This window comes from Erinaceus europaeus, chromosome 7, assembly GCF_950295315.1.
Source record: "Erinaceus europaeus chromosome 7, mEriEur2.1, whole genome shotgun sequence".
NCBI lineage: Eukaryota > Metazoa > Chordata > Mammalia > Eulipotyphla > Erinaceidae > Erinaceus > Erinaceus europaeus.
The window spans coordinates 52074560-52088556 of NC_080168.1; the positions used below are offsets into that span (position 1 = coordinate 52074560).

Consider the following 13997-nt stretch of genomic DNA (forward strand, 5'->3'; position numbering starts at 1 on the left):
ATGTATTAAGAAGGAGCACATGCCAACCTACTCTCAAGAACCAGCCTTGCACACTGGAGTGGACAGAAGAAAGAGAACAGAGGATACATGTTTCCTGGTTTTTGTTTTTTTTTTTCAACAAGATGAATGCAAGTTTGACTTTGATTACTGTTATCAGAAGCAAAGTATGAGTAATTGTTTTATTTGTAGCTTTTGTCTTTGGAAGGACAACCCCTGTGCAGGGGTTGAGTAGGGCACTGTGATACTTATGTTTTACACATGATGATTCAATTAAAAAAAAACTGGTATACTCTTCCCTGTCATAAAGGAAGTCAAGATTCTGCTTGTTGAGTTTAAAATACTTGGAATATTAGTTGAATAGTAATTATGTAACTCAGTAACTTCTTATACAGAACTTCTAGTAAGAGATGATAAACTTACATAGATTCTTTATCCATGGGAGAGAAAAGTTTTGAAGAATGATTCTTGAGAAATGTGCTACGTACTGTTGTATCGCATGATATATTTCATGGATGCCATATCAGTCACTTTTCCTTGGTCACGCCGGAAGATTTTGGCTCGAGGAGATAGATCATAAGAGTATTCCATGCCCAATTTCTTAACTAACAATGGATAACCACTCCAGTTGTAGATTTTTTCATGGAAAGGAATGTTATAAGAGGGCCAGTATCCTAATTTGGAATGGAAGGAGATGGCAAATAGAGAGGGAACACATGAAATGTTACTGATGATAGCTTATCTGAAAAGCACACGTATGCAACAACAAAATGCTATCAGACAGAAAATGAAACTTTGAATATGAACCCTGACATACAAACTGATCCTTTCAAAGACAGGAAATTGATACAACTCTGTACCAATTAAGGGAAGACACACAATAGAATTCTTTGTTTTTTCACCTCCAATTATTAAAGCAATCTACTGGGGGTTGGGCGGTGGCACATCTAGGTAAGCACACATAGTACTAAGTGCAAGGACCTGCTCAAATATCCAGGTTTGAGTCCCCGCTTCCCACCTGCAGTGGGGATACTTGACAAGTGGTGAAGCAGATCTGCAGGGGTCTGTCTTTCTCACTCTCTAACTGGCCCTCTTCTTTCAATTTCTCTCTGTCCTATCCAATAAAATGAAAAATCATATCCGTCAGGAGCGGTGGATTTGAAGTGCAAGCACCAAGCCCCAGAAGTAACACTAAAAGAAAAAAAAAAGCAATCTATTAAATTAACCTAGAAAATAACATCTACAGTATAATAAATATGGTCTGGGATTCTCTTTTAGGGGTACTTGATTACTGAAATGGCAAAAAATACGGTTTCACAATGTGCCTCTGAAAGGAAGTTGCAAGTTACTAATAACGGTGGTAGATTCCAGTACCAAGAATTAGAAAACCCTAATCCCAGGCTCTGGGATGATTGACTGAAACCCAAAACAATAGATGAGGAAAAAGTGACAAACACAGCAGTGGGGCCAGGTGCTGGTGCACCTGGTTAAGCACACACATTATAGTGCACAAGGACGTGGATGGGTTCAGCCTTCTGGTTCCCACCTGCAGGGGCAAAGCTTCATGAGTGGTCAAGCAGAGCTGCAGGTATCTCTTGCCTCTCTCCCTCTCTATCACCTCTTCCCCTCTCAATTTCTCTCTGTCTCTATCCAGGGAGAAAAAAAAAGCAGTGAAATTAACAGATTAAAGTCACTTTCACTATTACAGTATTTCTTGAAATTAGATTGCCTATATTTACAACCTGGTTTTGTCAGTATTAGGTAAGTAAACTTAAATTACTTCTCTGTGGCTTGCTATTTTACTTAGCAAATGTGAATAATGAGGGCAGAGGAGACAGCATAATGGTTAGGCAGAAAATTTGATGCTTGTGTCTCCAAGTTCCCAGGTTCAGTGCTTGACACCACCATAAATAAGAGCTGCGCAGCACTCTAGTTTCTCTCTCTGTACCTCTCATTAAAACAAATAAAATTTGTATTTTAAAATTGAAAAATGAACATATATATTCCCCTCTATTTATTGGGGCTTGGTGCCAGCACTATAATCCACTGCTTCTGGTGACCATTTTTGCTCCTTTTTTTTTTAATGTTTTCATTATTTTTATTTTATTTATTGGATAGAAACAGCCAGAAATCTAGAGGGAAGGGGGATAATAAAGAAGAAACTGAGAGATACCTGCAACACTGCTTCACCACTTGCAAAGCTTTCCCCCTGCAGGTGGGGATCAGGGGCTGGAACTTGGGTCCTCACACATTTGTAAAGTGTGCGTTCAACCAGGTATGCCACCATCCTGCCTCCCCCTTTTAATTACATAGGACAGCAAGAAATTCAGAGAGGAAGGGAAGACAGAGAGAAGGAGAGAAAGATAAGACAACTGCAAACCCTCTTCACCACTCATGAAGCATTCCCTCCTGGAGGTGGAGAGTGGGGGCTTGAACCGAGGTACATATATGTATCCTTTCGAGTAGTACTTATATAACTTAACTGGGTGCACCACCACCTGCCCCCCCCCACCATGAGTATTTTCTATATAAGGTGGCAGTGATCATTAAACAAGTTCGGATGGGAGTTCCTACAACACCTAATACTTGGTAAACATGAATACTAACTATTGGAATCATATTTCTCTGTGAATGGTTCAAATGCGTAATAAAAATGACCACTTTATATTTTCACAAAACTTCATGATTTATAAAACATTTACAAACATGATCTTGTATAGTCCCATAATAACTGGATGGTGTATTGTAATCTCTCCTTATGAAGGAAGAAACAGCCTCAAAAGATCAAATTTCTTCCTTCTGACTAAAAGCAATCTAGTCACCATATCACAGCTGCTTCTAAATGGAGATTTATAGAATTTTTTTTTCTTAATGGTTATATTACTTCAGCAAATCATGTTTCCTCTGAGTCTCAGAATAAAATGTCAAAGTACTATTTATCTAAAAGCAAGTTATAAAGATCTAATAAGAGAACTAAAAAAGTTAACTCTATTTTTCCCTCTTCTGCCAAAGCAGCCAAACAAATCAGCATCAGTTACTTTGACTCTAAGTATAGTTTTTATTATGGGATTGCCAAGAACCTGAATGTACCATTCTATAATCAGGAGCAGAGCAAAGAAGATATAAGCCTGGATAATCAGTCTGCTAAGAATCTCCTCCTTGGGGCATCCTAAATATTATCAGGCTCTTCTGGCTTTGAGGAGCCAGTAGCTTACTGTGAGCCGCCATGCTAACCAAGTAACCATATTGATTTGACTTCTGTAAGTTTTCCTACAAGGAAAAGAGGTGGATCTGGAATTTCTTGGTCTGCTACAGCTTGGTAGTATCTGATCTAATGGGCAACTGAAGTTTCTACTTTCAGTATTTCTGTTTTATTTATTTTATGTGCATTTAATTGGTAGAGCCATCCTTGCTGAGATGGCCCACTCTAGTTATTATAAAATTAGCATGAGAGCTTGAGAAACTGAGGACAACTCAATCTTGCTTCTGGTCAGTACCTGTCCTTTCCTGTCTATTCTCTGGCCTCCAGTCTAGTCTCCCTTTTTCTTTTCTTTTCTTTTTTTAAAATTTTTATTTATAAAAAGGAAACACAAAAACCATAGGATAAGAGTTGTGTGTACAACTCCACACAATTCCCACCACTAGAACTCCATATCCCATCCCCTCCCCTGATAGCTTTCCTATTCTTTAACCCTCTGGGAATATGGAGCCAGGGTCATTGTGGGATGCAGAAGGTTGAAGGTCTGACTTCTGTAATTGCTTCCCTGCTGAACATAGGTGTTGGCAGGTCAATCCATACTGCCAGTCTATCTCTCTCTTCCCCTAGTGGTGCGGGGCTCTGGGAAAGCAGAGCTCCAGGACACATTGGTGGGGTTGTCTGCCGAGGGAAGTCCTTTTAAGAAACTTCCATTCCAGGGCTGAATGGTGGTACACCTGGTTGAGCAAACATGTCACAATGCTCAAGGCCCCTGGCTTGAGCCCTGGTCACCACCTGCAGGGGGAAAGCTTTGCAAGTGGTACAGCTTGTTGCAGGTATCTCTCTGTCTTTCTCCCTCTTTACCTCCCCTTCTCTCTTGATTTCTGCCTGTCTCTATCCAATAATTAAATAAAGAAAATAGGAAAAAATTCAAAAAACTCCCAGTATCTCAAGGGTAAAGGCTAACCTGTTGAAAAGTAGTCACAGGACTATTTATCCCTCACTATCGACCTTCTACTGCACAGTATTTCTCCTCACTATTTTGAGTGACTAGTTTCTTAATCATGCCAATTGTCATGCCTCTATTAATCTGACTTAACCCTCCTGCCAAATTGCTAAGCTTCTTTCTAGTCTCCACTGAGATATCTTCACTCTCATTTACTCAGCAGTCAGTGATGATTTATGTGTGTGGCAAGTACTATACATCATGTAAAATAACAGAAATCTACAAAAGCTCAGTTCTAATGACAGCCCTGTCACCTTGTCACATTGTTCAAACTCATGCATCCAAAACTTCTTGTGGGTGGGGACAGAAGTATTTTGGAATTTGTGGGGTTTTCAGGTTATAGAACAGGATACAGTGCATATATTACACATGACACTGTATTCTCTGTGGAAGGCAGCTCATAGAAACCATGATATTTCTGTAGCCTAGTTACAAATATACTCTCTAGAGGAGAGGAAATAGGGCCTATAAATAGTTCATGTTAAATTGTTGCTACAAAATGAATCAGACTATGTATTTTGTCAAAGTGAGCTTGAGCAAAAAAACCTAAACTACCTTTGGTTTTAGAGTTTTAGATTTCAAAATAACAAGCAATTGTGTACCTATATCATAACTGCTGTTACTCTTCAGATGAAGAAAATGAGGTTTGGAAAGAGTAGAGAATTTAAGGCACAAATCCCGATCAAAGCAGTGTGACTTGGAATCTTTGTTTTACCACTGATCTTGGTTTGCCAGGGTTTACCTTGCCCCCTCACCTTGTACTCTGTATTCTGGGTTCTAATGACTACTTTTATGTACTTGCTTCCCTATTAGACCATGAGCTCCTACAAGTCAGGGATTTAGCACCTGCCTCTACTTTTCTAGTCCCTGGGTCTAGAATTTAAGTCAAAGTTTTACTGGGGAACCTAGGAGAGAAGGTGGAGAAGGCTATGGTCATGACTGCTTGGCTTTGTCCAAATGTACACACTGTCACATACAAGCCTGAGGTACGAGTTCCACCTTGTGTTGAACTAGTAATTCTTTTTTTTTTTTTAATTTAAATTTATATTTTTTAACTAGAGCACTGTTCAGTTCTGGCTTATGGTGGTGCGGGGGACTGAACCTGGGACTTTGGAGCCTCAGGCATGAGAGTCTGTTTGCATAACCATTATGCTATCTACCCTCCGCCCTGAACTAGTAATTCTTTCCCACGATAACTAGCAATGATATTGCTAGTTTTTCTTCCCCCCACTGTACATTCCCCCATCACATATTCAGACACCACACATTCCTTGCTCTGTATGTGCAGAAACACACACATACAGACTTCTACATTTCTGGTCTCAAAAAAGTACCTTTCCGTAGAACATTGGTTTGTTCAGAAAACTCTACATATGTAGGGATTTGCTCCACAATGTACAAGGTGCCTTTGCCAAGGCTGCGTTTCAGCTTCACTTTCTTCAAATCCAGGACCATGTACTGATTGTTGTAGGTGCCTGAAACATCCAAGATATGAAGGCAGAGGATGGGTATGGCTGAACTGGTTAGCTCCAAAACTAATTCTGTGTATCACAGTTATTCTGCAGAGTCACTTACCAGAGTTGTACTTTGAAAAGATCTCTGCCCACTCCCTGCCACCGTTTGCCATCATGTTAGCCACACGGACTCTCTGCCAGGCCAGGAGAGATTGGGGTACCACATACTTCAGTAGGGTTTTATTATACACACTGTTTGTGGTCTGCAGTAGTATCAAACCATTGCTAAGAATGTAAAAGTCGTCCAGAGACTCCAAGAACCCTGTCGGGAAAACAGATACATTCATCAGCATGCATACACACAGAATAATAAGCTGTCATATGAGAACAGAACCTTTACACACACAGTTTATTGCAAAGAACATCAGTAATTATCTGCCCAGTTTGGTTCACCTCTCAGTCAATCAACTTATGGCATCATGGACCTCCAGCAGGAGGTTCTCCATTGAAATGGTTTAATTTGGAAAGATAAAAAACATATATTAAGTCTGGACTATTCAACTTTTTTTCAAAACAGTGATCAGAAACAGACTCCCCCACTCCAAACTTTCATAGAACTTTTAATTAAGGGAGGTTATTAGCAGGATTCATTGCTAGACAGGAAGTGTATGGTGGCTTTTTATTTTCAGAATTTCACATAATGAGTCTCCACGACTTTTATAAATAGAAACAAATTTACATATGTGAAAGTATGAACATGGTTTTGAAACTAGGAAGTGAATACTCTGTCAGTGGTTCTTAAAATAAGTGTTAGACAAACAGGAAAATCAGTGAAACTGCCATCTTTTTAAAAGGGATTATTTTGTGCTTTTTATTGCAATGAGTGTGACAGAGATCACAGAATATGGGAGAGAACTGTAACAATATGAGCATATACTGTTATAACTAACAGGCATGGGCAAACAGTGCTAAAAGATGTCAGGGGAGGAAATGGACTTTCACTAACTTTATACTGCTTTATTACTGGTTACTTCTTGGACTTGTATTTACTTAGTATTTTACTTAAATTAACTCTTCAAACTTATTTAGTCTTGGGGCCAGTTGGTGGCATACCTAGAAGAGTGCACACATGTGTTAAGATCTGGGTTCAAGACTCAAGTCCTCACCTGAAGGAGGGAGACTTCACAAGCAGTGAGCAATGCTGTAGATGTCTCTTTTCTCCCTCTCTCTCTCTCTTCTCTCTCTTTTTTTTTCTTTCTTTCTTTCTTTTTTTTTTTTTTTTTGCCTTCTGGGTTAACGGTGGGGCTTGGTACTGGCACTACAAATCCACTGCTTCTGGCAGCCATTTTTTTTCATTTTATTTGACAGGACAGAGAGAAACTGAGAGGAGATGGGGAGATAGAGAGTGAGAAAGATAAACACCTGCAGACTTACTTTACCAACTTGTGAGGAGTAACTCCTGTAGGTGAGGAGCCAGGGGCTCGAACATAGATCCTTGCACAGGTCCTTGCACCAGGCCCCTCTCTCCTTCTCTTTGTCTATCTCTATTCCCCTCTCTATTAATGTCTCTCACTGATTATTTAAAAAATAAGAAGAAATGGCCACCAAGAATGATGAAACTATGCAGTCACTGTGCCCCAGTGATAACTCTGGTTATAAAATAAAATGCCTAGCTGTCTCTTACAATAAATATACAAGGAATCATGGATTTAATGTTTTACAATTCTCCCTATCCAAAAATGGGCACATTAAGTACATTTTTCCCCCAAACATTTTATTTACTCATTCATGAAGAATGATAGATAGAAAGAACCAGATATCACTCTGGTACATGTGCTGCCAGGGATTGAACTCCAGACCACATGCTTGAGAGTCCAGTATTTTATCCACTGCACCACCTCCCAGACCACAGTACATTTCTAATATTCAGAAAAATTCTTATATACAAGTTACCTAGTATCACCTCACCAGCTCTTTACAGCTACACATTGAGCAATACCAATGTCATCTGGTGCTTTCATAATTAAAAAAAAAAAAAAAGATTGGGGGTGCACAGGGTTAAGCGCATATTAACCTGTGCAAAGACCGTGGTTTGAGCCCACTCTCCACCTGCAGGGGGGTTACTTCACAAGCAGTGAAGCAGGTCTATAAGTGCTTCTTTCTCTCCCCCTACCCTCTCAATTTCTCTCTATCCTAGCCAATTAAAAATAGAATAAGTAAATAAATAAATAAGTGGCTACCAGTAGTGGTGGATTCATAGTGTGGGCACTTAACCCCAGAGATAACCCTGATGGAGAAAATTTAAAAAAAATTAAAATTAAAAAGTAACATGAGGTTCTGAGAAGTGAAGGGATCCCTCCAAAATACAACAGCCAACCCCTGGCAGACCTGGGCTGAGAATGCATATGCTGAGTCAGTGCTCTCTCCTTGAAGTCTAACACTTCCACTTAACCTTAAGGGGTCTCTTCTGGCTGAATAAAAGCTAGAGGAGGAAAGCTTCATGAAGAGAGTGGCCCCAGAAATATCTCAAAACTTTAAGTGTTGAGCAGGTAGAGTCATGATCATCACTAGTAAGAACATTTATATTTATATGTTTAGAAGGAAAGAATGAGGTACAGGAGAGTGGAAGCTTGGGGAGTTGGGGGTAAAGAAATTTTAGAAAACACCATTCAATCAACAAACAATTGTGCGTTCACTGTAGGCCTGGTAAGGCAGGGTGTCAAATAAAAGGCTACAAAGAAGACTTGAGCACATGTGTGTGGAGTCAGTTTCAGTTCACTGTATCAGCCAGCATTCGTGAGTGGGTCAGCTTGTATTCTTCTACCTGTTCCTCACCCTCTTCCTCTGTTAACCCAGGGCTAGGTGATGCCGTTCAATACTAACAGTGTAATTTCAAATTCTGGACGTCTTTGAGTATTAGAGTCACATTTTGAGTGCAGGGTCCAATGAAGCCAGAATAAACCTCCACATGTAGGGAAATTGTGAGTTTATGGGTGAGCATGGTGTGGGACCTCTTACTGAAAAGTGGGAGCCTGGATGGCATGACCTTTCTGTCATTCTCTCTCTACCTGAGATTGAGCATGGAGGGAAACCGACCACCAGCAGGAAATGCCTCTTCTGTAAGCCTTCCTGTTTCACAAAAGACTCTGCATGCAGCCTATTTCTTTGTTCTCAAACCAGTTGGTTCATTTACTCAGAAGCTGATAGAAGTCTATCTTCTTTGATCATACATGACCCACACATCATTGTTCTGCTCTGTCAAACTATAACCAAGAACATCCTCTTTACTCCTTCACCCACTCCAGACCTTCTAATCCTACATTATTTATCTCCTATCTTAAGGCTCCTCTCTGTCTACTAGTAATTGATAACCCTACTTCATTTGTTCCTTTGATCAACTAAACCCCTTGTTCAACATTTACTAGGGATGCTCTGACCTTTTCACAACCCCCTATTTCTCTTTGTTCATTTTCTCCAAAACCATATATAGAATGGATAACTTACTTCCTCCTACAACCCCTTATAAGCCCTACTTTGCTGTTCAATAAACAGATTGTGCATGAAACATTCCCCTGGTGCTCTCTGGTAACATCTCTTGCTACTTACAAAAGGAAAGATCCAGTCTGCTCACTCCTACTGCCCCGGAATATTCCTTCTGCCCCCCACCCCCACACACACACCTGTTGCACAACAGAGCGGGTAAGCCAGAAGTTTGTGCCCAAGAAGAGGCCTTACCACCCAAAAGGTCCGACATCCACAAATCTTTCATGAGCCCAACAGATGTTTGTATAAGTTAGAGAAAGCTGCACACTCCAAGCAGTACAAGTTTGATGAGTAGATAGCATCTCTGAATGGAGTTTTAATGGGCAACCTCTCTGGGAAGCTGAAGCCTGGACATAGAATGAATGGCTCAACCAGCAAAGTGTGGCATGGATTTCAGTGATCATCCATTCACTTCCTGGCCTGGGGCGATTATGCGGAGTTCAGATTATGAACCATACTCAGTAGTGTTGAGCAAGCTTGCTGGAAGAAAATGCCCATGAGGTCAAATGCTATTTCTGGCATTCTAACCATGCTAATTCATTTCTTATTGTAGCAACCTCTATGGACACAAGAGGGCAGGCGTTTAACAGATTTAAGTGAGAAAGCAATACTATGAATATGTAAAAAGTGTTTTTTTTCTTTCAGGAACAAGACTGCTCATTAAAAAAAATGGAAATATGCAGGTCAACAGAGTCCTGGAGCAAGTATTAATAGCTCACATAAACAAATAAACAAAAATGTAGATAACAGTCTACATTAAAAGAAAAAAAGGAAAGATCCAGAAAGGAGACAAATCTTGAAACACTGCACTGTAATATAAACAAATGCTTTTTGACTATGTAGAAGTGTTTTCTTATTCTTAACTTTAAATATAAATAAGAAATAGCATAATGTGTGTGGGGGGAGTACAGGTCCTGGAAAAGGATGACAGAAGACCTAGTGGGGGTTGTATTGTTACGTGGAAAACTGAGAAATGTTATGCATGTACAAACTATTGTATTTACTGTTGATTGTAAAATACTAATCCCCCAATAAATAAATTTTAAAAAATGAATAGAGAAAACAGCTGATGATATCTACAAAAAACCCAAAAAAACAAAACAAACAAAAAAAGACATTCATACCTAAGGCTCTGAGGCCCCCAGTTCAATCCCCAGTACCACCATAAGCCAGAGCTGAGCAGTGCTATGGTCTTTCTGTGTCTCTCTCTCATTAAAATAAATAAAATATATTTTTAAAAAGAGAGAAAAAAAAAGAGGCACATATCCACAATGCCTCCCTCTGCTCCCCTCTGAGTCTCCACTAAGACCTGGCCCTAAGGTTAGTGTATCATCTGGAAAATCTGCTGTTTCACTCACTCAAAGGAAATCTGCAGGGTCCCTGTGATGCCAAGTTACAAAATCTTAAACTATTTATTTATTTTGCCTATTTGCCACCACATTCAGACTTCCTGATATTCATGTATTTTCTTGATGTTATATATTTAATTCTTTTCCTGCCAATATTCTAACAGGTACTCCTCAATCTCTACTTCCCCTTACAGTGAGAATTCTTCAATCAAACAAGTATTTATTTGGCACATTTCCACCTAACCCTGCCATGGGAGTGTGATTAATGGGGGAGCCATACCACCCTACATATTTAACACATTAAACCCAGACTGTGGAGTTTCTTGCAGTGGTCCACATTAAGGAAGTAAGAGGCTTCCTAAAGGTTCTGTAGTTAATACTAAGAAAATGGGTTTATAGTTAACTAACATTCTGCTATCCACATCAAGAAGAAATTTGTTTTCTCCTAATAAACTATCTTGTCTATATTTGTATTAGTTTTCTCCTCCCTCCCTCTTTATCTATCCCATAGTTTTCAACCATGAGAGTAGGGCCTTTTTCCTCTCTCGTTCACACCAGCACCAAGAAAAGGATTTGACACATAGCACATGCTCAATAAATAGATGTTAAATCTAAGAAAGATAGTGAACTAATTTTTACTGTGCTATGCACCCAAATCATGCTGTAGAAGAATGGATACCACCAATGATTTTTCACAAAAAGGACACTGTAAACAATTATCCTGAGGGATTAGAGCTATAGCTTATCGGGGAGGGCATGTGCCTTGCCCTTTATAGCCTTGGCACTGCAAGGGAGGTATGATGGCACCGGGGGAAGTGCTAGTGCCCTTTCTCTCTGACTCTTGCTATCTCTTCAAATGGTGAAATGACACATGTGCAAGGCAAACAACAACAACAAAAGCCACTTCAGCTGGGGTGGGGAAGATAGCATAATGATTATGCAAATAGACTCTCTTGCCGGAGGCTTCCAGATCAGATCCCAGGTTCAATCGCCTAAACCACCAGAAGCCATAGCTGAGCAGTGCACTGGTTCAAAAACAAACAAAATACAAATACATCAGCTATTATAATATTAATAGATATCATGAGTAAATCTAAGGAGTAAATCTAAGGCTGGTTCTTTTTTTTTTTTTTTTTAAGAAAGGATTAATTAACAAAACCATAGGGTAGGAGGGGTACAACTCCACACAATTCCCACCGCCCAATCTCCATATCCCACCCCCTCCCCCGATAGCTTTCCCATTCTCTATCCTAAGGCTGGTTCTTAGCACGTGCCTCTCCCACTATCACATATGCCTGAAAAATATAATGAGGACAGATGCAAATGTCAACAACTCAACATGCACAGTGGAGCAAATATAGTAGAAGAAATTAGAAGACAGTGAGTCATGGAGTGTTGCACGTTTAGGCAGGGTGGAGTTGGGGGAAAATCACCTTATGACCAATTAGTCAAGAAAAGTATGGGAAATAAGGAAGGATTTCTGGACAGACAGAGAAGAGGAAGCTTCTTAAGTTAGGCGGAGAAAGACAAATCAAGACAGGTGTGGCCTTACCCAAGTCTTTACTTACCAAGTCCTGGGGTAGTACCAAAAAGTAGGGAAAGAACAGCAGAAAAATAATGGAGAAAGCGTAAATGAAATGCTGCAAAACTTATCTATAATCCTTTGGAACACATGCCCTAACTTTTTATTTCTTTTTTCAGTCTTGGTTCTACTTTTTTTTTTTTTCCTCCAGGCTCGGTGCTTGCACTATGAATCCACCGATCTTGGAAGCTATTTTTTTCCCTTTTGTTGACCTTGTTGTTTATCACTGTTGTTGTTATTATTGTTGTTGTTGTTGCTGTTGTTGTTGGATAGGATAGAGAGAAATGGAGAGAGTAGAGGAAGACAGAGAGGGGGAGAGAAAGACAGACACCTGCAGACCTGCTTCACCACTTGTGAGATGACTCCCCTGCAGGTGGGGAGCCGGAGGCTCAAACCAGGATCCTTACGCTGGTCCATGTTCTTGGTGCCATGTGTGCTTAATCCACTGCGCTACTGCCTGGCCCCCTTGGTTCTACTTTTCAAAAGTGAAAAGATGTGTTTTGGCATGTGTTAACTATTTACTTGTTGACTGCATGTATTTCAGCTTTATGACCAAAGTATCAGATAAAAGAGGTAGCATGAGACCAATAATAGTAATTATAGTAATTTTAAGAGTTTACAGCAGACATGAATTAGGTATGTAATTTTATAATCTATATTATAAATATAGAGTAATTATTAATATTCTGGATTATGAAGGAGGCTTGGCTAAATTTTGAGACTTTAAGATTACTCTTTTATCTTCCTGTGAACCTACTTTCAAGTACTTAATCTTTAAACAAACACTAAGCAAAGTTTCTGGCCAGCACTTCAATGGATGGGCATGCACCAAGTCTGCTAAACCACCTCAAGTGCTTGTTACAAATGCCCCAGTCCAGGTCAACAAAATAAAATTCTCTACAGATGGCATCTTAAAAATCTCTATTTTTCATCAATTCTGTACTTTTAGGGGTATGGATATGTGTGGGGGGCATTGGTGGGATGCCTGAATTAATATAACATGCATGCTTGCTGAAACACATTTAGTGCATTCCTGAGAGTCTCATTTATAGATAATTAAACTTGAAGCCACAGTCTCACGGGGATCATCATTACTGGCATACTCAATTAAAACACTCTGACTAGGTTCCAGCTGTTGTTCCCATGCAATGCTCCACCCAGGAGGCCCTTGAAGTTCATGGCTCTTGGCTCTTTTTTGCTTTCAAACTTTTTAAAAAATATATTATGAAAGGGAGAGAAAATGAGAAAGGAAGCAGAGAGAAGACAAAGCACTTTTCTGCTTGGCAGAAAATAAAGGGGGAATGAACCTGTACTTTCTGAGGGCTCAGATGTGCAAGTTGGTGCTCTAGCAAGTTGACCTATCTTCTCTGCCCTCACGAATCTTTTAGTTTTAACTATAAACACAAAATGAACAGTTACAAAAGCAAAAAACTAAAATCAAACAAACAAAAACACTAGGCAGACACTATAGTTCATTTGCATAGTGCACTGCCTTGCCATCTGTGCAACCCAGGTTTGAGCCCAGCCTCCACTGCACTGAACAAAACTTGGGTGTTTCAGTCTCTCTCTCTCTCTCTCCTTCCTCTCTTCCCCTTTCTCTTAGTACTGCCTTCTGCCTTTCTCTTTCTGTGTCTTTCGCTGCTTTGTCTCTGTCTCTGCATATCTGAAAACACCATGTTGGAACAGTGAAACCTTGGTGATGAGTCCTCAAAACAAAACAATCCCATAAAACAACAAGAAAGTTGAACATTTATAAGGACATATTATGTTTATTTTTATTTATTTATTTTCACTTTTGTTGCCCTTGTTTAATATTGTTATGGTTATTATTGTTGTTATTGATGTCTTTGTGGCTGGACAGGGCAGAGAG

At 39.7% G+C, this 13997-nt stretch overlaps 1 protein-coding gene across 1 annotated transcript in view; it reads right to left on the reverse strand.

Moving 5' to 3' along the window:
- The window catches only part of PLBD1 (phospholipase B domain containing 1), a 58774-nt gene that overhangs the window by 2929 nt on the left and 41848 nt on the right, over positions 1-13997 (reverse strand). The window contains exons 7-9 of the mRNA XM_007533141.3: positions 5775-5975; positions 5534-5674; positions 486-671 (exon numbers count right to left, since the gene is read on the reverse strand). Coding sequence (XP_007533203.1) covers positions 486-671; positions 5534-5674; positions 5775-5975 — 528 coding nt within the window. The remainder of the gene's footprint in view (positions 1-485; positions 672-5533; positions 5675-5774; positions 5976-13997) is intronic.